General features: G+C 37.7%; 1 protein-coding gene across 1 annotated transcript in view; it reads left to right on the top strand.

Annotated features, from left to right (window-relative positions):
* Positions 1–2,830: 2,830 nt before the first annotated feature.
* Positions 2,831–22,090, top strand: part of LOC137046931 (sodium/potassium/calcium exchanger 3) — a 79,154-nt gene continuing 59,894 nt past the window's right edge. Inside the window, exons 1-2 of the mRNA XM_067424467.1 lie at positions 2,831–3,296; positions 9,914–10,006. Coding sequence (XP_067280568.1) covers positions 3,188–3,296; positions 9,914–10,006 — 202 coding nt within the window. The 5' untranslated portion in view covers positions 2,831–3,187. The remainder of the gene's footprint in view (positions 3,297–9,913; positions 10,007–22,090) is intronic.

Here is a 22,090-nt window from a genome sequence, read left to right as displayed (position 1 = left end):
TTACTCGAAAGAAGTAAATATACATTAATGAACACATATATTTTTGAAAGAACTAAGTGTTTTTAGCTAAGAATAAACAAAAAAAGTTACACAGTGCAGCTTTAAGTGCATGCAAGTCTCAGAACTGACTGTTTGTCTGACTTTTTTGTACCATAGTGGGACTTATTCCACCATATTTTGTATATCCCTTTTTCCCATTCAAAGTCATATGTGTGGGCTGTACAGTATATCTAAAGTGTATCTAAAGTTCCACTTGCCATCCAAAAGGCCAGCATCAGAAGCAGGGAATAGAGAGAGAGACAGAGAGAAAGTTGACGTGTGACGCTGCCATGTACTGGCTCATAGTTTCACAGGCTGGGGGCCGGCCAGTAGAGCAATGCAGTAGTTCAGTCCTGAAAGGACAAGAGCTTGGATCTCCAAAGATCTACACAGTGTTCTCCAACATTCTTCACCTGGTTTTGTAAGCATTAACTCTTCACGACTGGGCCATTTTTTTCTTGTTGAAATATAATTAGTAAAACTTAACTGGCCATCAAACACTACAGAGACTTTGCTATTCTGGTTGGCATTAGTGATGTAAAACACAAACAGGCCAACTTTAAAGACCTTTTCTAAACAGTATTCCCTTTTATTTTTGTTATATTTTTGGACTGTTGATGACAACAATACTCTGGGTTTCGTCTGTATTTAACTTGAGTGTACTGTAGGATATTTTCCAGAACTTTGACGAGAAACATGCCTCTGACTCTGTGCTTAACCCCATAAGAACTCGGATCAATTTCTCCATATAGGAAAATAATGGGGCATATAAAACAGACCATATAAATGGACCACTTGTAACATGTTTCTGCAGTTGTTTTTGAAATACAACCCCTCATTGTGAAATATCTGTAATGTTATGTAATGTCATGTATGTGACAATGGGCGTTTATGATATTTTTTTAATGTTACATCTATGTTACATTAGGCATTTAATTCTCAGTAAGTTTTAATTTAATTTAATTCTTTGTGCTAAATAACAATTTTTTCTGTTTATTTTCTTTTCCACAACATATTCATATCACAATCATTCAAAATTAAGCAAGCTTTTTAAAACAATACTGACAATGCAACTTGTGCTAACCAGACAGGCAACCATTTTGACCTGAGTGTTCCTTATGTTACGTAGGGGACTTCCTGAGTTGATATGGAGGGATAATGCTTAAAAAAATAAAAAATAAAAACCTTTCCAGATAACCACCAGTGTTTGTGTCATCACTGGGGTTCTTAAGTTGTGTCTTATAAGGTTTGAGGCACCAGTGCTCTGTACATACTAGAGCTTTTTGGGAACTAAAGTTCTACAATATCTAAACTAAAATATTCTAAAGGCCTCTTGAAGAACACAGAAACACGATACAACCATTTAAAGAATAGCTATGTTGTTTGGTGGTGTCGTTTGGTCTTTTTCACTGCACAACGGAAAGTATTTTGGCATTAATCATGTCTCATCATTGTAGCTATTTTTAGTAAATTAAGACCAAAATATTATCACATGATATCCTGAGAACAAAAATGCACACAGTAAATATTGCCATCTGGTGGTGAACATCGGTATAAAGTTACTCTTTAAATTGTTAGTTCATCCAAAAAATTAAATTAGCCCATGTTTTACTGACCCTCAAGTCACCCTAGGTGTATATGGCTTTCTTCTTTTAGACATATATAAGAGGAGAAAAAGTCCATAAAAGTGAATCTATCCATCTATCATTTTGCCGTAAGTCGACTTGCGTACCGCTGACTGACCGAAGTAGTATAGTTTATAAAGGTTTTAATGTGGATAATTTTCTTACACAAACGTGCCACTTGGCTTCAGAAGGCAGTGTGGAGCAGTTTTATGATGGATAGATGCACTTTAATGGACTTCAAAAAAGAAACTACTCATTCACTGCCATCACAAAGCTGGAAGAGCCAGGACATTTTTAATTTAACTCCAATTTTATTCGTCTGAAAGAATAATGTCAAATACACATTTCAGTTTTCTTAACAATGTTACAAAGCCACTGGCTCTCGAATGTATCGTTGTGCCAAATTTAAATTTACAAAATCGATATGCAACTGCAAAACAAGGTTTCCTTGTTAATTTAGCAGAATAGTTTGAACGTGTAAACGCAATTAACTCTCACAGACACACTTACCAGTCAGTGTTTGGGCTACACCACCTACCTGTACACCAAGTAGTACACTTATTTTGTAAAAGAATCGTATAATATAGAATAATCCTAAGTGTGAATTGAACACTTAATTGGACACTCCCTTACAGAAAAAACACATGAACTACACATGTGCAACATGTGATTTTGCACATGTGAAATTGAACATGTTAAAAGCACATGTGAAATATGTGGATCACATGTGAGCACATTCACATGTGAAATTCATCTGTAAAGGCTTAACTGCATTTTAATGAAAGGAAAATATATTATAGTTTAAATTTATATTAAATGCATTATCTTAAGAATCCTTTTTTGACCCCCTTAAAGGTGACTAATGCACGTAATATTTATAAAATGTACAATCCACAAGTGCAGTTTCAAAATATATGTCTAAGATGTTAAGTAAGTAGGCCACACTACAAGTGCATATTTGGCTAAATACAATTAAACGCACTCACAAGGGTTCTACTCATTCCATTGTTTTTAGGAACGTCATCAGCATGAACCTTTGAATAAGATAGAAGGTTTTATAATGCTTGTAGATCTGAGCAATGGACTCATACGAGTCTTTCGCCTCCTAGTGTTTTCTTATTGGTCGTCTACGACGTTACACGACGACTATTGTGGAAAGAGCCGCCCTCAAGTGGCAGCGGTGTGATTTGTCTGTGTGTGAGGGAGAGAGAAAAAGAGAGAGGGGGAAAAGAGGGTACCATTTACAACGACCTTTTCAAATCCAATGGCATGTGAGCGCATTTGTGCGCTTTGAAGCAGATGATACCTGAGCACACACCGAACAGGTCTGCGCGTAAAGGTTGGCGCTGCGATGCTTCTAAATAGTTTGAATCAGCGCCGTGTTAACTGCGATGAAGAAAAACAAGGCAATTGAAAAGTTTAGTTTAGTAATAGGGTAGTTCTCATTCCCGGCTTACAACAGAAGGAATCAGCGGCTGCGGCGATCATGTTCTGACTCAAAGGTGCCGAACAGACGGAGCGGAATGAAGTCGGTGATATGGAGCGCCAGACGGCGGCCGTTCCTGCGCTTCTGCTGCTGTGCATTCGGCTTTCTCGTGGTTGTGTGGGTCGCACAGGTCCTGCAACTGACAGGTCAGGACAATCACAGATAAAACATTCATTAGTTTGTTTAACACGGTCCATCCAATGGTTATGCTTGTATACGTAGCATGCGTTTTAAGTGTTTTCCCCCCTTCTTTCTCTTATTTGTGTCTCCGCGTCAATATGACAGCATATAAAGATGAGCATGATTTCTGCACATAACAGAAATGGAATATATCAAATTATCCTTCACTATAGCTATAAGATCACAGTTTTTATTGTTTATACAGTTAAAAATAGCTTGATAACTTAACATAAAGGGTTTTCATAAAGCAGCACTTGGCTAATATTTGAAATGTATTGTATGTTTCCTCTTCTAGCTTGTGCTGTAGCGTAAGTAAAAACCCCTTCACACCTGTGTAACAGCACCACTGAAAGGTGGTTTCCATGCTCAGTCCAATCATAGGTATATAGTGTTAGAGGAAGAGAGAGACAGACCGATATATGATCACACCTCAATTGGATTCTTTTGCTGCCTTAAGGGTACAGAACGTTCCAAAACATCCTCATCAGATGCACTTATCCACGGCATTGGCTGAGAATAATTACTTTACTTTTTTTTAGTGCTATGGTGTTTGTATTATCCTTTTAAAGTAACAAATAAAAAGAGCATATTTGTAAATATAGATATAATATATCAACCCCTGCTTTTACAACCAAGCTTCTCTTTCATGACAATTCAGTGCTTGTGGCTCTGAACATTGTCTGCTTTATCTAGTATCAATTTCTCGAACCATTCAAAAAAGAAATTAGCTTTTTATATGAACTTAAAGGGTTAGTTCACCCAAAAATGAAAATTATGTAATTAATGACTCACCCTAATGTCTTTCCACACCCCTAAGACTCTTCGGTTCATCTTCAGAACACAGTTTAAGATATTTTATATTAAGTCTGAGAGCTTTCTGTCTCTCCGTTGAAAACATATGTATGGTATACTGTCCCTTTCCAGAAGGACCAGAAAGGTATTAAAAACATCATCAAAGTAGTCGCTAGTCACAAACCGGACTGAAAACAAACCCGGAAGAGAAGTCAATGCTGAATAAAGTCGTAGTTTTTGTTATTTTTGGACCAAAATGTATTTTCGATGCTTCAAGAGATTCTAACTAACCCACAGATGTCACTTTGATGATGTTTTTATTCCCTTTGGTCCTTCTGGAAAGGGACAGTATACCGTACATACGTTTTCAATGGAGAGACAGAAAGCTCTCAGACTAAATATAAAATATCTTAACCTGTGAGGTTTTACGGGTGTGGAACAACAAAAGGGTGTGACATAAAATTATATAATTTTTATTTTTGGGTGAACTAACCCTTTAAGCTCATTTGAGGCTGTCTGAATAAACAATGGTTTGCAAACATATATTTGTGGCAAATGAGTTTGTAAACACAACATTTGCATTAGAATTGAAGGAACCAAGAGCAGTTTTATTCCTGGTCAGCTTGCTAACATTTAACATGTTTCCATGACACAAAGCACTTAAATGAAACGGTTGAACTTTATGATTGATCAGTCATATCAACTTTTCATCAAATATGATCTTTTCTTAACATATGACTACAATATTAAGTTGACCAATGAAATTCTCTGAAGATTTGAGCTTAACTTGAAAAAGAAAAACTTTTACAATAGCACATTATTACTTATATTGTACTTGTACATAATTACTTCTATTGTCTTTGAAAAACTACTGTTCAGTACTACTGTTCAGTGTACTGATAAGCATTTGTGCCAAAGTAAAATATATGTTATTGCCATTTCTATTGAAACTATCATGCAATGATGGAGGTGCAGTTTAAAATAAATTAACTTTATTTAATATTTAATCTAATATTTAATAGGTCAATACAGTTAAACTTGTAATTATGTACTACTTTAAATATGCTTTATGTTCAACACATTAAAGTAAATGTAATTCTTTAAAGTAAGACAAAATATGCTTTAATGTACAAATGTACAAATTATGTACTTTAATGATGTTCTAATTAAAAGTAAAACTTTTACAAAGTTCACTTTTTAAAAGTGTGTTAAGAAATTGTTCTCTCTTTAAGTGTACACATAAGCAGCACTTTATTTCATTAATATATCATCTGAAGTTTTTAATAATATACATTTACAACTTGAAGTACACAACAAGTGCACATGCAAAACAGTTAAGCTCACTTTTTCACAAGGGAGAGTAATGACATCTAGACAGATGGTCACTTTCAGTCAACAGTAGTTTGTACAAGTCAACTTACAGTAAATGTACTCATATAATCAAATGATTTGACATTTCTTGAATGAAGCTGCAGGCTTATACTTACAAACAGACCAAACCAGGACAACAAACTGCTCCAACTTGCAGTGGTCACATTGATCTTCGTGTGTGGCATCAGTTGTTTCATTTTTATGTTTTGTGATGACAGAGAGGACGGTTCTGCAGCAGAGGAGATGATTTTACCCATATATAGCATCCCAAAATGAAAGCTGAAAAAATATGCCCAACACAAAGAGAGCAGGAGTGACCGTCTGATAAGAAACAGTTTTTAAATCAGTAGGTGAGAGCAACATTGCAGCAGTCTCTTTAAAACACAGAAGACTTGCATGTGAATCCATGTTTAGTGTTTTCTTTATCTTTAAGTTCAACTTAAGTTAACCATTCATTGATACAACCAACCTTGTTTCTGTCATGGGTGCTTACAATGAATTGCACAGTGATGGAGTTTAACAAACATAAACAGTCTTTAGTAGTAAATCCAAAAAGGAACACAGAGGAGAACACAATGAAAACAAAGAAACGATAAATACATATGAAATATGAAAACAATTTAATCAGATGACTTGAATAGCTCTATTTGGAAAGAATGAATCGTTCTAGCATTTGGGTGATTTTGGGTAGTGAATCTAGACTGGATAAACCCAGCCCAATCTGCCTGAAACTGTACATATTTCTATCCTGCTTCTCTTACAAATTTGCGGGGACCAACCACAAACCAGCTTATCCACCTGGCAAACTATAGGCGGGTTTAACACAATGACAGAGAGAGAAGCTGAGAAGATGGATCTTTGGTCTGGTTGGTTGAAGGACTATCCAATTGCGTACAGAGTCATTTGAACTATGCCTGTTGATCACACCTCTTGTGCAGTAGAAAATACAGAGCAGACTCCCCAGACCGATGTTCAACGTTAAAAGATTGAGCTTGGTCTGGTGACCGCTGCCAAAACCAATCTGCTGTTTTCACAGCAAAACACAGTGAGTGCAAAACACAGGCTGCACTATTTCCTGTGTTTTTGCCGCGTTTTTTCCCTGGGTGCTTCAGCACACTAAATGAGCATTTCCTCACAAAAGAGCAACACGGGTGTGACACTGCGTCTTTTTCAAGATGTCATTCCACCCGTGCATTTCTGGATGTGGTTGTTGCCTCTCACCCACTGACGGTCACAATCGTTGCCTCATGTGTTTGGCGTTCAGCACGCTGAGGAAGCGTTTGTGGATAGTTCATGTTCTCATTGCGGGAACATGATTATCTTGGAGCTTAGATCGAGACTCGCCTAGCTTCGGGATGGTGGAGTCCCCCTCCGCATACCTCGATCTAGTGCTATCTCTGCCCAACAGCAGGATAGACCTACTTCGACGGATGCCCGGGGTGATCTGAGGATTACGTTCAGGGCAAACCCGCAGAGTGAGCCTCCGCGGACCCCTGATCCCTCATGACTTAATAACTGTTTGTTTTATATTTAATACAGTTAAGCTATTTTCTATAAAGCAGTCTATTATATAAAGTGCTATGTCAAGTAACGTTACTGGTTACTGAGCTCTCAGTTTCAATGTGTTTCCCAAGTATTAGATTTTAACTTCACCTATTTTGCAAACAAAATGATTCTTGTCAATTTCCTTAGTGGCTTATTTTTAGCTGAAGCCAAAATGAGTCCACACTTCAGCTCTGTATACTGCAGGAGCAGAATAATTCTTTCATCTTGAGAGCTGGGTTTTTGCTAATGCAAACACTAGCGATGCACGCACTTTTACCTTGCGCTTCTCCGGCTCCGCGTCAGTTATACGTTCTGAGATAACACTGCCATCTAGCGGTTGGGTGTTATACATTCTGTGGTTTAAACTGAACACAAAGCCACGAATCTTGGATGTAAATAAATAAATATATAAATATCGATACAGTGTTTTTGAGAATCGATACAGTATCACCAAACATAATATCGTGATATTCACATGTATCGATATTTTCTTACACCCCTAGGAACAGGTCCTGCTAGTGGCGCCGTATTGGCCAAACAGGACATGGTTCCCAAATGGCAAATCATGAGATGGTAGATGGTAAGTACGACCTGATCGTCAGGTTCCTCAGGGGGGCGAGGAGACTAAATCTCTTGGGAGTTAACTCTGGTGCAGACTACAGAGAGCGCCCTTTGAGCCTTTGCAGTCAGCTGAGCTAAAAATGATGTCTTTAAAGACAATACTCCTGACTGCATTGGCCTCCATTAAGAGCGTAGGGGACCTGCAGGCATTTTCGGTCAACAAATTTTGCCTAGAATTTGGGCCGGGTAACTCTCATGTAATCCTGAGACCCCGACCCGAATATGTGCCCAAGGTTCCCAACACCCCCTTCAGGGATCAGGTGGTGAACCTGCAAGCGCTGCCTTCGGAGGAGGCAGACCCAGCCCTAGCTTTTCTCTGTCCCGTCCATGCCCTGCAGACTTACGTGGACAGAATGCAAAGCTTTAGGACCTCAGAGCAGCTCTTCGTCTGTTATGGAGGACAGCAGAAGGGAAAGGCTGTCTCCAAGCAGAAGATGGCCCACTGGATAGTGGATGTCATTGTCTTGGTGTATTAATCACAAGACGCGCCCTGCCCGCTCTGGGTTAAAGCCCACTCCACCAAGGGTGTGGCCTCTTCCTCGGCGTTGGCTCGTGGCACCTCGTTGACAGATATTTGTAGAGTTGCGGGCTGGGCGACACCTAACACGTTTGCTAGATTTTATAGCCTACGTGTAGAGCCAATAGCTTCCTGTGTGCTCGCTTCCCATAGCCAGTAACCCTGAAGTGCCCATTCTAGAGTCGGCTTGCTGCGCCACTCCCTTCCCCATGAAACGGATACATGCGCTTGTCTGCTCCAGTCGAGTTCCTCTTAAGAAGGTGAACCCTGTCAAGCCCTTCACAACCCGCTGCAGTTGGACGTGGCGGAGCGTCCGATGGCAGGTTTACCACTTGTAAGCATTGGTGGAACTTGTGGTAGGCTGGGTTCCATATGTTGCGACCCCTACGGCTGTCCCATATGTGTATTCTCCACGGTAGTGCTCCCTACGACGAGCCCCGCCTACAGATGGCCGAGGCCACCCCTGGGACTTCTGTATGTTGTACTGCCCACGGCTAGTCCATACGTATATTCTGCACATGGTAACTCCCTCTGGGCATGATGTGGCTTCCGCAGTGGGTCTTGCGGAACAGCAGTGTGACTCTCACTGCGTGAGTTCCCCGCCCGGTACAGACAGGGTCTGAGGGGCTCTTCGCGGGGCGCTGGAAGTGGTAGTAACTGTAGCGTTTTCCAAAGGGATCCCAATTCGTCGGGGACATCCAACGTACGTTAAAATAATAGTGCGTGGTGATCGCTTCCGGTTTATACCCGTGCTGCGGGGCGGGGTACGATATATAAAACACACACGCCAATGGCCATTGGCCTGTTCTCTTTAATCTCGAAGCTAATAGAGGCTCCCATAAGTGATACCAATTTGTCTGTGACGTCCGATGTACGTCTCCGTTCCCTCCTTCAGGGAACGAGGGTTACCATACGTAACCGAGGCATTAGTTACTCTTTGATAGAGTAGCTAACTGCATTGAAATTACTTAATGAGGTTTTTTTAAACAATGTTACTAACAGATTGCAAATAACTCAATAATTGTGCATGGGTAATGTTTTAAGTTAATTGTTTTTAAGGGAACACAATGCAATACAATTATGATTTCAAAGAGTATTGTTTAATGTTGTAAGCTACCCAAAGATTCACACAACACAAAATAAAATTCTGATTCTGTCAGATATTACCTGAGACTGTCACATGCCTTGTGAAATACTGAACTTAAAAAGACTAATGGAGACTTCTTACTGAATAACAACATAAAAGTAAAAACGAGAAAACAAATACTAATAATGATTTTAATTATCATCAGAAATTGATATACAGTAGTGCAGGCTAGTGATTCAATTCAAAATACTGATTAGTATTACTCGCTTGTATCTGTGAGACAGAAAATGTTTTATGTATTCTCAAAGAATTATATATAACCCTGGCTCAAACTGCAGTTTTGTCACACTGTTGTGTTTTCTTGCTGCCAAGGGAAATCTAAACAAAATGGTTGTGGTATACACTATGTGTGTCAAGACGCTCACTTGTGCAGTTGAGCTTGAAGTGCCTTCTGGTGCTGAATGTTTTTGCTCAAGCATACTTGCTCACAAATACCTTTTTTGGTTTATCTGATATATTTGTGTTAAAGTAAATGTTTTCATAAGCATTGTTGACTGTTGAAATGACATTTTGCAGATCTAAAAGTAAACTTTTGTACATGTTTGGTTGTGAAAGGTGTATAGGTGAATTCATTTCTTGTGTCTTTACAGAGGTGAAGTCTTTACGGCCAGAAACGGACTTTCCCAGACGCAGGGTCCTGCAGTATGGAATTGAGAATCAAACAATTGACACCCCCAGAGCAGGTGGGAATCAAACATTTGACAGTAACTGCATTTCATAAAAATTTAAATCTTAAGTTTAGATTTAGGATTTTATAGTACATTATTCATTGAGTGTTTTCATGGTAATTTATACAAACTACTGAAAGTAAATATTTGCCACTGCTTGAAACAACATTTACAAAAAAAAAAAAAAAAAAAAAAAAAACATTTACACAGTAAATCTATTTGTCTATGCATGTATCTCTAGGCTATTATGGTTGAATGGAGCATATTCTCTCAACTCTGCTTGTTGAGAAAAAGAAGTATGCTTCATTGTATTGAAGATGCACTAGTCCTAACCCAATACAAGTTTAGTAAATACATGCTTAGTTAAAGGGGGTGGGGGGGGGACGACTTGGTAAAGACTGTACCGAGTCTTTCCGGAAAAAAACGAGCAGCTGGAGGCGTATCGTGTGGGCGGAGCTAAAGAATGACGAGTGCGGAGCTACTGCACGAGAGCTTCTGAAAGCTGACATCGTCATGCGTGGAATAGAAAACTTTACTCTAATAAACCATGGCTATCAATCAGATTCAACTAATACAGATATGATCCAGAAACAGATCCGGAGGATGAAATAAATGGAACAGGAGAAACAGCAGCAGCAGGACGTCCGTCTCTGTGGTATGTACTGTATTTAGTGGCCTGTCAACATTTGCGTTTGTTTACTCGCGGTATATGATGACATGATTTAGTTTATGGACTATTGCATGCGACTAAACCTTAGCAGTAGCAAGCAAAACGGTTTTGCACGTCAGAAAGTGTATAAAAAAAACAATGGCGTAACGTTAGCGCATTTGAATGAAGAAGCACGCTTTGTGAGAACGTCCCCTAGCCTAGCTTTATGTTTGGGTGGTTTTACAATAAACAACCTGAGATATTAGTCAGCTAAACAAACGTATTTAAACACACACCATACATCGCATGCTCCATTGATAAATTAACTATACACGATCTTGTTGTTTACTGATCTTTACTTACGCGACGATAGCCAACAACATAGACATTTGAAGCAGTTTTTCTCACCGCCTGCTTCCAAAGCACGACCGTGAACCTCTATCGCTGGGACCACTCCGTCAAAAACACACTTCTTGTTGATTTCGTGAAGTCCTTAGACAGCAGTGACCGTGGAGATCCACTATTGCGACACAGCGTGATGTTGTGACGCTTCTCGTCATTTCTGTGTTCAAATCGGTTCAAATGCAGCGCTGCCTTCCTGGAATGCTGTGCGGGCGCAATAAAGTTGTTTGACGTCACCCATATGAATAAAGTAGAGCGTGGCGCGACATAAGTGTTGCACGGACGAGTGGATCTGCACCTTGAGAGCAGTGTTTATGGGGCGTGCATTTGCTCTCTCGCTCTAGTCACGTGCGCGCACCCTTCCGAGAGAAGAGCCTGTACGGCCCATACAAGGCCCTTCCGCTCTGTCGACGTCAAGCCGACCCATACTCGAAAAAAACTCTCCGAAACTTGTGAGAAACCGGAAGGAGTATTTTTGACACAGAAATACTCCATCAAACGTGCAACATTAGTGTTTGAAACTTTGTCTATGTTCAGGATAGGAATCCAAGTCTTTAACAGTGTAAAAAGCTCAGTATGCATGAAACAGCATTTCACCCCCCTTGAGGATGAGCATTTGAGGATGTGGAGGTGGAGATTTATAACCTGTTCTCACGGCACTTGATATAATTAAACTTATCAATTTGATGGCGGATACAGAAAGGTTCAAATGACAATCACTAGTGACAACTTGAGATTGCATTTGTAAAATACAAAAGACTTCAGACTTCGGAGTGGCTACAGAAAAAAATAAGACTTCAACCAGGCCCATGCGAAAACAAAGATACAAAGGGCTTTTGAAACGTGCCGTGAACTCTGTGTTTTGAGGGTTTTTTTCAGCTTTATTTTCTGCTGGAAAGGTAAGAAATTTCAATGGTTCAATAAGGCTTACCAGTAGCAGTAGCACACTTGTTTGCTTAATTCATACAGTTATGGTTTCATACAGTTTTCTTTGTTGCACCTTTCTCGTTTTGCTGTGTGCATTATATTTGTTTCGTTGCTTCTATTGTTCTCCCCTTTTTTGTAAGTCGCTTTGGATAAAAGCGTCTGCTAAATGATTAAATGTAAATGTAAAAATGGTAAATAGAAATTATTTTGTGCTAGCTATCTTCACCTCTACTCCACATTCATTTGTTTGTATAAGACAATGAGAAATTAGACTGCACAGAAATGGAAACAAAGCTACTGGTAGCCCTAATTCACAATACATGAAGTCATGCAAGGCTGATGTTAACATTAACATTATAATTTTTACAGTTTGACATGATATGATAAGAGATTGTTAGATTTAATTGCCACGATTTATTACAATGCTTTTTTCCCCTTAGTTTGTCAGAACAAAAGTGGATGTTAGCTACTTACTTGTTCAGATAACATTATGTCGGTCATACTTTCAAACAGTAGAATCTGCAATTGGAGATTTCGAACAGAGATGGCTACAAGGAGGAAAAACTACGGACTGCAGTTTTAACTTTAGTGTGTTATTCAATATTATATTTAAAGTTAATATATTTGAAACTTATGAAATTTCAACTTCACTACAGATGTCCAAGTACAAATGTATTTAGAAATACATGACATACAGGTAGAAATAGAAATTACATTAAATTATATTTTAGTTTACAATAAATGCTTTTCAGGACATTCTGTAATTCAGTACATTAAGAAATTATGAATTGCCATATAAATGTCATGTGCTTAAGTCCTACTTAAGTCAAAAACACTAATGTTCAGCTAACGTTCAGCTAACTGCAGTTAATATGTGGGCCCTGGAACACAAAACCAGTCATAAGGGTACATTTTTTAAATTGAGATTCATAAATCTTCTGAAGATACAACTATTTGAAAATCTGGAATGAGAGTGCAAAAAACTCTAAATACTGAGAAAATCGCCTTTAAAGTTGTCCAAATGAGGTCCTAACCCATGCATATTACTACTACTGTAGGAAATTTAGAAAATAATTTTGACCCATACAATGTATTGTTGGCTATTGCCACAAATACCATTGTCTTTAAGGAAAGAGGTGTACAAAAATAGTTAAAAAGGAGTGGAACAGAAAACTTACACTGTCCAGAGATATTAAAAGGCTACAGCAAGCATAAACATAAGTCAGGAACAGACGCTCTCATGTCTGATCTGGAAGAAGAAAAAAAGTTAATGTCATCGATCTCAGACACATGCCTTTGTTGTTATAATTGTAATTCTGTTGCCATTTGTAAATGCAAAGTACTGAGAACTGAGATCACAGCATGGCATGTCTGCTCTAATCTATGTGCACGCACTAAACAATTTCAATAGCATACACAAACAGTTAGTTGCCAGAATTTGCACTAGTAAAAGATCAGATTGAGTGAATAAAAATGTGCAAGATACATGCCTGTTGGTCGCAAGATGACAATCAGTGCTTTTGAATTCTCTGTTGCAGTGTTACATGTAGAAGCCATATACAGTGCATGGACAATTTTGTGCTTACACTGCCAGTTAGTGGCTCAAGTTGAAAAAAAACTTGTATGCACCCATTGTAATTAACAAAGTTATCAACAGCTGTTGCATTGAGGAAAAGAAGTACACTTTAACATAGCTTAAAAAAGAATACTTACTACGGAAAACATCTGACACTTAATTGGATGAATTGCATTACAATTTTGTATTTATATTAAACACAGTCATAAAAAATAAATACATTCTGCCACCATTTACTAACCCTCACGTTGTTCCAAACCTGTATGAGTTTCTTTCTTCTACTGAACACAAAAGAAGATACTTTGAAGAATGTTGGTATCCAGACAGTTGATGTTAGCATTGACATATTAGGAATATACTGACAAGGTGGCTTTAAGGTGGCTTTAGGCCTATTTTTAACTTTTACATATTACAATTTTTCCACAATAGTTTATATTATATAGAAATAAATGATGTATAATTTATTGTTTAGATAGAAGATGTGAGCCTCTTCCTCTTTCTATGTAATTTTAGGGCGCTTTTACACCTGCAAGTTTTCCTAGTGCGTTTTCTCCCTTGGTTCAGTTTGTTTAGGCATATGTGAACATGGCAATTGCGCTTGGATCCGCACAAAACAATCGCTCTGAGACCACCTGAACGAGGTGGTCTCGCTCGATTGCAAACAAACTCTGGGACGGTTCACATGAGTTGTGAATGCAATCAAAACTAACGGACCACCGAACCAAATGGTATTATAATTCAAAATGAAAAATGTGCTCTATAAATAGCAGTAGTGTCTGATTCTGTGAGTTAGTACATAAAAAAGCATGGAACATGAAGGATAAATGACTACAGTGGGGTCAAGGGAGTGCAGAGCCAATAGGCTGACAAGCTGAGGTGGAGATATGGAAGAGCTTTACAGTTTTTAATGTATGCAATTACTTAATTTTTCTAAAAAGAAAACAAATTAAATGTCAATTTTAAGATATTTGTCTTATTTTACTCATATATTTAAGAGCTAGATTAATCAATTACAAAAATAATCGATAGCTGTAGCCCTACTGTAGATGATGATAACTTCAAACTCTTTGCATTTTTTCTCTGAGAAACTATTTTCTGATAGGGCTCCACTATTTTTCGCCGCAGCATTGGAGGAATTGGTGATCCTCTGCCCATCTTGACTTCTAAGAGAAACTGCCACTCTCTTTTTATATGTACATTTAACTTTTCCGGCCTCTTATTGCTACCTGTTCCAACTTTTTTGAATGTGTGGCTCTCATGAAATCCAAAATTAACCAATATTTGACATGACATTTCAAAATGTCTCACTTTCAACATTTGATATGTTATCTATATTCTATTGTGAATAAAATTTAAGTTTATGAAATTTGTAAATTACCGTAATTCCTCAAATAAAGATTTGCCTTTATTGGGGCCTTTATTTACCTGAACTGCCGATGGGAACCGGCTTTTATTTGAAGCAGGCTTTTATTAGGGGCAGGCCTGTATTTCTAATTCCATCTGTTTGAAATATAATTGCTTTATGTAAACCGTTTTCAATTTAAAGTGATCGGTCCAGTGGACAAATATCATTGATTTTTTAAAGAAACATTTGCAAAAATATCACCATACAACAAAATAATACACATTTTTTGTAATTACGCGCACAGCTCGGCATCCGAAGATGAACGAGTTCACAGCGAATCTAGCCAAACATGACGTCTCATCACAACTCATAACATAAATATCATCACCTGTGCACGTTAGCCCACTTCTTCTCGACGCGTTGGTTTATAGAACAATTACTCTGAATCGCCCTCTGTCGTTTCAAGCGTGGGCGTGTCAAATATAAAAGCCTCGTCCATTTGGAGAGGAGCGCGCGCAGTCAGCGGAGGCTCGCGCCGCGGAGACAGGCGAACGTATAAACAAGGCGTGAGACGGGGCTGCGCAGAGCTGAGATTCGAGGCTTGGGTGCGACCACCTTAAGACATAAAAGAGATGAGAGGCTAATATTAGGTGCGTCCTAATCAGCTCCCTAGTTCAGTAGTCAGGGCACTGATCAGGCCATACCGGTAAGTCAATGGGCTGACTCCCTGATCAGTGCCCTGACTACTGACGGAGCAGATTGAGGCGCATGCATTATGAACATCAATATCTGTAGCCTGCCTGACACGACATTTTCACAGACGTCGCATCTCTCATAGACTACAGTAGCCTATTTAAAATGGCACATGCATCCGTTATATTCTCAATTTAATTTACAAAGCAATCCCTGTAAAGTTTTTAGGTTAACTATAGAAGAGACAAGGATTAGTGTGTGTCGCACTGGCATGACTCGCATCGGGGCGCGTGGCATCAGGATGGTTTCACATTTAATTAACGGCATTTAGGAGATTATCCACTCATTTTCCCACGGCCTTTATTTGTTCGTGCTGACCACGCCCCCGGCCACTATCAGAGGCCCAGCGTTTAATTGACTACAGGCTTTTATTTGAGGAAATACGGTATTACATTCCTTTTTTATTCACAATTTGTACAGTGTCCCAACTTTTTTAGAATCGGATTTGTAGATTATGATCTGTAATCATATAATTAACAAAAAAATGCTTTTTTGGGAAGTGATTGAATAATCAGCACCCCGAACTTTATGATTTGTTCATCTGTATTACATCTGTTTTTTATTTGTTGGACATCAAATCTGTTTTGTTTTTTTCTGTTTTGATGTTTTTTTTGTATTTACCAGTAGACAGTGTCTATGTGTTAATACTTAGGTGAAAGAGTCTCTATGTGTTGGGATTTATCTGACTTTTGTGACGTGAGATAGCAGACAGTCGGTTAAGCCAGTCTGTCTGCTTCCTGATCTGGGCCCCAGTTAGTCAAGGTTCCACTCTAAGACTATTTGCCAAATTACTAGAGAGAAGAGTGGCACCATCCCAGGAAGGATGGATGCCATCTTTTTTTCAACAGGTCAAGTCTGCCCCAAAATTTTTTCCAATTGTCTGTGAACCCTGTTATTCTGTTATTCTGCAGACACCACATAGACAATAAGCCACTGAGTGATGATAGTCTGCTAAGTATCTCCTCACTCTGGCGAACAGGAAGGGGACCAGAGCAAAACAAAAAAAGTGTTGTGACATTATATTTGTGAGTTCACATACCTCTTTAATGTTAATTTTAGTGAACTCTGACTGGCGAAGTTGCACATCATTAGTGCCAACGTGAATAATAATCTTAGAGAATTTACGATTAGCTTTAGCCAGCACTTTTAAATTTGCTTTAATATTAGTCAATCTGGCTCCCAGTAAACATGTGACTATGGTGGCTGGTGTCTCTATTTTCACGTTCTGTGTAATAGAATCGCCAATAACTAGGCCACTTTCAACAAGATCCTCAGTGGGTACGTCATTGAGTGGGGAGAACCTGTTTGATGTTCTAACCGGAACGGAAGAGCGTTTTTGATCTGCATCTATGCTGTCTCCCAGTTGCCCTGCTGCACAGTGTCTAAAGTTTTTATATTCTCACTACTCTCAAATAAAATCTGGATGCATATCTCTAATTCTGAAATCTTCTCCATTAGCCTGACTATCTCCCTGCTTTTATCACATATGAAGCCCTGTTCGCCAAGAGAGAAGGTAATACTGAACATATCACAGGCAGTGCAAGTAACAATAACAGGAGATTATATGGTTTACTGTGTTTGTTGACTAATCCAACTCACCATAGTCGTTTGATAGACTCTTTTGACTAATCCAACTCACCATAGTCGTTTGATAGACTCTTTTGACTAATCCAACTCACCACAGTGGTTTGATGGACTGAATTAGATTAAAAGATAGTGGTGTCAGATTTAATGTAATAGGCAATATAAGACCAATAAGTAAGTTGCTTAAATGTATTGAATGCACACTTCTAGAGTATTTCAAACTTATGAGTATGTTTCTTAATATAAGTGTTTAAGTTAAATATTTTGCTCCAAGTTAATCAGATAAGAAAAATAAGAGTTCCAAATTTAGTGAAGTGATATTGTTTACATCTGTGCTAGCATTAGTGTATTTTTTTCTTTCCCTCTCCTCTTTTTCTTCTGTGTGATTCAATATTTGTAATTTTGTGATACAATATTATTATTTTCTTTATTCTGGATTGTAATGGAATGCTGTAATTTAACATAGCATCATCCTGCCCCGGGACTACAGATGCAAATGAGATATTTAGCTAACTCTGGCACCACATTTGTGTTGTGTATGGTCAAAACAAACTGTTAAATAAACTAAATAAACTAAACTAATACACACAGCACCATTGTAGTGTTGTACATGAGGATATAGGAATATAGCTAATGTGGTGTAATGTGAAATAAACCTTTTAAACCACACCATCTGCCACATTGAAGTACTTGTGGTTATCACTCCTACCTCTAATCAGCAATTAGGCCTATTGGATTAATTCATGCTTTTTGACACCAGGTTAGGGTTAGACACTTTTATGGCCACCTGAAGTAGCTTTGGCCACCGCATGTATAAAACTCTATTTGCACCACTGCTGCAAGAATATATATATAAATATATATATTTTTTTAAAGAAATATACTCTTAAGATTTGAAGTACACGTCAAGTGCACATTCAATACATTTAAGTACACTTTGTTTCACAAATGCAGTCTTCAAATTAGGGGTGACGGGGATAAAGTGGACCATGAGCCTATCAAACTAGATCTTTTGATATAGAGAATCTGATTTCCCCAGTGAATAGGTCAAATCAAAGCGTGTTAGCAGAAATGCCATGAGCTATTGACTCTGTCTCTGAGACTACATTCGGTTACTTCACATGATTTTAAGGGTCTGATCAGGTTGAAATAGCTCTTTAAGGTAACAATTGCACAATTTCTCTTTTTACGGTGCACTGTAGGAGACACTGCAATATGTGAGCTCCATGCATGACCCAGTTCTTTTGGTTTTTAACCCTGTGTAAGCAAGCAGCTCGATGTGACGCAACAAAAAAACATTGCACTAAAATCAACTAAATGGAAAGGATGTCGCTTGCTTACTGCATTAACAGGAAGACATTAAGTTTAAGATAAGTCAACATTTACTCTGTCAATTCAGTTTAGTTTGTCTGTTTATCTTTGATTTATCTATCAAAGGATCTGAATGGAGATTAGGTGTGAGGTGATACTTTAAACTCACATATCCTAACAAGCAAAAAAAAAAAAAAAAAAAAAATCATTCATGCGGAATGTTTTTCATATTTATAGACAAACAAGTAGATTTAACAGTAATGAATATGAATTAACCCGTTCACACGCAAGTTTAAAATATTCTTGCAGTTTTTTCAAGGCGATTGTTATTTAGAATTCATTTTCTGTTATTTAGAACCATGGAAACTTTAGAAACACAGAAGCTTGGCACATGACACCTCAGATATCATTCACAATAGTGCTGTATGACTTATTATTGGCTTTTATTTATTTTTTTCTTATAAAAAATATTCACAAACATGTCAAAATTCTGATATTCCGATTGTCAAATATGGGCAAGGTGCTGTATGTATCAAGATATAAAAATACCATATGTTTGCAGATGTTTAGGCAACATACAGAGTCCACATTCCCTGAAAAACAAATGCTACACAGACTATTATTTCACTTTGAAATGTGTGTCCCGTGTCAGAATGTCTGTTTTGGTTTTGGTCTATGCGATAACACACGTCGTCATTTTACCCAATATAGAGTTCTCCTAAAGCTTCCAGGTTCCTTCTCATTAATCACTCTCTGTAAGAGACGCAGGTAAACAGAAGGCAAACAGCCATTAGTACATGTCTAGGAGATCAAGCTCATTTGCTCTTTCTTCACTGGGGGTTTATAGGGCCCCAGTGATGAGTGGGAGATCGCCATCAGGTGTGTGAATTGATTGCTGGTCAGCTGCTCCGTGTGTTGCCAGGGGCGACTGATGTCGGGCCGATGAGAGATGGCCGTCAGGTGTATGTGTTGATTGTTGGTCATCTGCTCCATGTGTGTTGTTTGGGGCGACTGATGTTGGGACGATGGTCATAACCTTAAACAAAACTGAAATCATTGACAAGAAATTTGTCTCAAAATATAGTCAATAATTTTATATAGCTCATTTGCTACATAAATCTATATAAAAAATGTTTTTTTTTTTTTTTATATTAGATCAAATTAATCAACTTTGTGTTGCTGTCCATACATGGTCACGTCAAGGATCAGTCAATATAACTAAATGTTAACTAATGGCACCAAATTGTTTAAATACTGTAATTAATCAATCAATCAATCAACTTTATTTATATATCGCTTTTACAATGACGATTGTTTCAAAGCAGCTTCACAGTGTCAAACAGGACAATATTGCAACAAAGTTTGACATTTACAAGTATTAATAAATGCTGTAGAAGTGTGGTTCATTATTAGTTAATTTTAACAAATGAACCCTTATTGTAAAGTGTTACCTTGTACAGTGCCATTACCATTAATATATTTTAAATTTACTAAATTCAACCTTATTGCAAATGTATAAGGACAAATATATGTAAATACATGCCATAGAAGTTTCAGTAGAAATGACATTAAAGCATATTTTAGTTTACCATAAATGCTTATCGGTACATTCAGCAGTACACTTTAATCACATTTCAAAGACAATAAAAGTAACTATGAAATTACATATAAAGATATACTTAAAGGTGCCCTAGAATGAAAAATTGAATTAACCTTGCCATAGTGAAATAATAAGAGTTCAGTACATGGACATCACATACTGTGAGTTTTAAACACCATTGCCTCCTATTTCTTCTGTAAATCTCATAAATCAAAAACTCAACAGAAAAAAAAAAGTGCTTCTCAACATAAACCCATCCATGACGTAAGCGTTGGGGATCATTTATATGCACGCTCCCAACATTTGCATCTGTCCAAACAAGCCGAATCTACTGATGGTAAACAAGACACTGGAAGATAGCAAAAACGGCTCTCATGACACATGGTTGAGGTGTATTATAATAATCGGATACCACAACAAATCGTTCGTTTGTTCGGCCCATTTCAAGCAAGCTTCACTCAGTGTCTTAAACTAAAGAAAGGGGCAACTATATTCCTGCAAGCAGTAAGTAATGTATCCACTTATTGACTAGCTGTTTAAACAATTTCTGATTAAATTGAAAGTTTCTTAGAGAGACTGCATTGTCTAGATGACGCAAGATGCTAGTACAGTAACAATAGGATACTTATTGCAAAAATATATTGCAGTATATTGGAAAACTTCATGCAATACATTAGGCAATATATTCACATATATGGGAATTAATATTTATATTTTTCAATATATTGCAATATATTGAAAGCGGCAATCATTTGTATATTTTGCAATATATTACATGAATATATAATATATTTTATAATACCATCAATATATTATTCCATATATTTACAATATATTCAAATATATTTCAAGTAATATATTGGTAAATATATTTTCCTTTCGTAAGGGCAAGTAACATACAAAACTAAATAGTGTGTCTAATGACAAAGTTTAATATTATTTTGTATTACAAAATACAACCGTAGATACTTTGCTTACAGATCGTTCACGCGATCCTTCTAGCAAACGCCACCTTTTCCACCATATAAGTTAAAACGATAGTCAATAGAGATTGATAAAATGCAGCTTACTTGTTTATTGGTGTTTTCAGATCATCCGTGCACAAGAGAGAGCTTGCGTACATATGGTTGCCAGATTGGACATGTTTAGGTTAAAACCAGAGTGTATACAGGTTTCTTTTCACAGAAAAGCTCTATTTGGGGGATTTAATTACTGAAATCTGACAACCGCGATCTCTTTCTCGCTCGTGGATGATCTGAAAACACCAAATAAACAAGTAAGCTGCATTTTATCAATCTCCATTTGAGATGTTTTGCTTAGTTTAATTTAGTCGGTCTGTGTTCTGTCAGGATGGTCAGGACTCACGAGCCGCTTTACTAAGCCAATCAGATCAGCTCTCAACATTAATATTCATGACTCTTCCAAATAAGGCAAAAACAGAGCATTACATCCGAGGGCAGTGGTTTTCAAACCCTGGGTAGCGACCCTCGGGTGGGTCACAAGACTTAAAAAATGGGTCACCAGGACAATTAAGAAGAATTGAGTTAGCTTACATTAAAAATTTAAAATAATAATTTTCATAAAATCAGTCTATAGGCCTATATAATAGTAATAAATACATGAAACATATTTGACTTAAATAATTAACAGATTAACAAAAAAAAGGAAAAGAAATGTGCAACAGTTGCTGCTGACTGGTTCATTATCGTGAGGCGTGACGCTCCTCCAAACAAGCTCACGAAATGGAAACTCAGACGACAGAGAGCAAATCTTGTTTTCTTTAGGCTACTTTACAATAGCACAATGTAAGTAAACACTTTTGCAATTTTGAACAATGTCCTTCTCTTATTATCTGTATGACCATTACAGATATTTGTTTCCTCTGCTCTTACGCACGGGCGTCTCACATGCAACATGCGAATTGCGATGTAATTGCAAACTTGACATCGCAG

Source organism: Pseudorasbora parva, chromosome 1 (assembly GCF_024679245.1).
Source record: "Pseudorasbora parva isolate DD20220531a chromosome 1, ASM2467924v1, whole genome shotgun sequence".
Classification (NCBI taxonomy): Eukaryota; Metazoa; Chordata; class Actinopteri; order Cypriniformes; family Gobionidae; genus Pseudorasbora; species Pseudorasbora parva.
The sequence above is the reverse complement of the archived record's forward strand: the minus strand, read 5'-3'. Positions and strand labels throughout refer to the sequence as shown.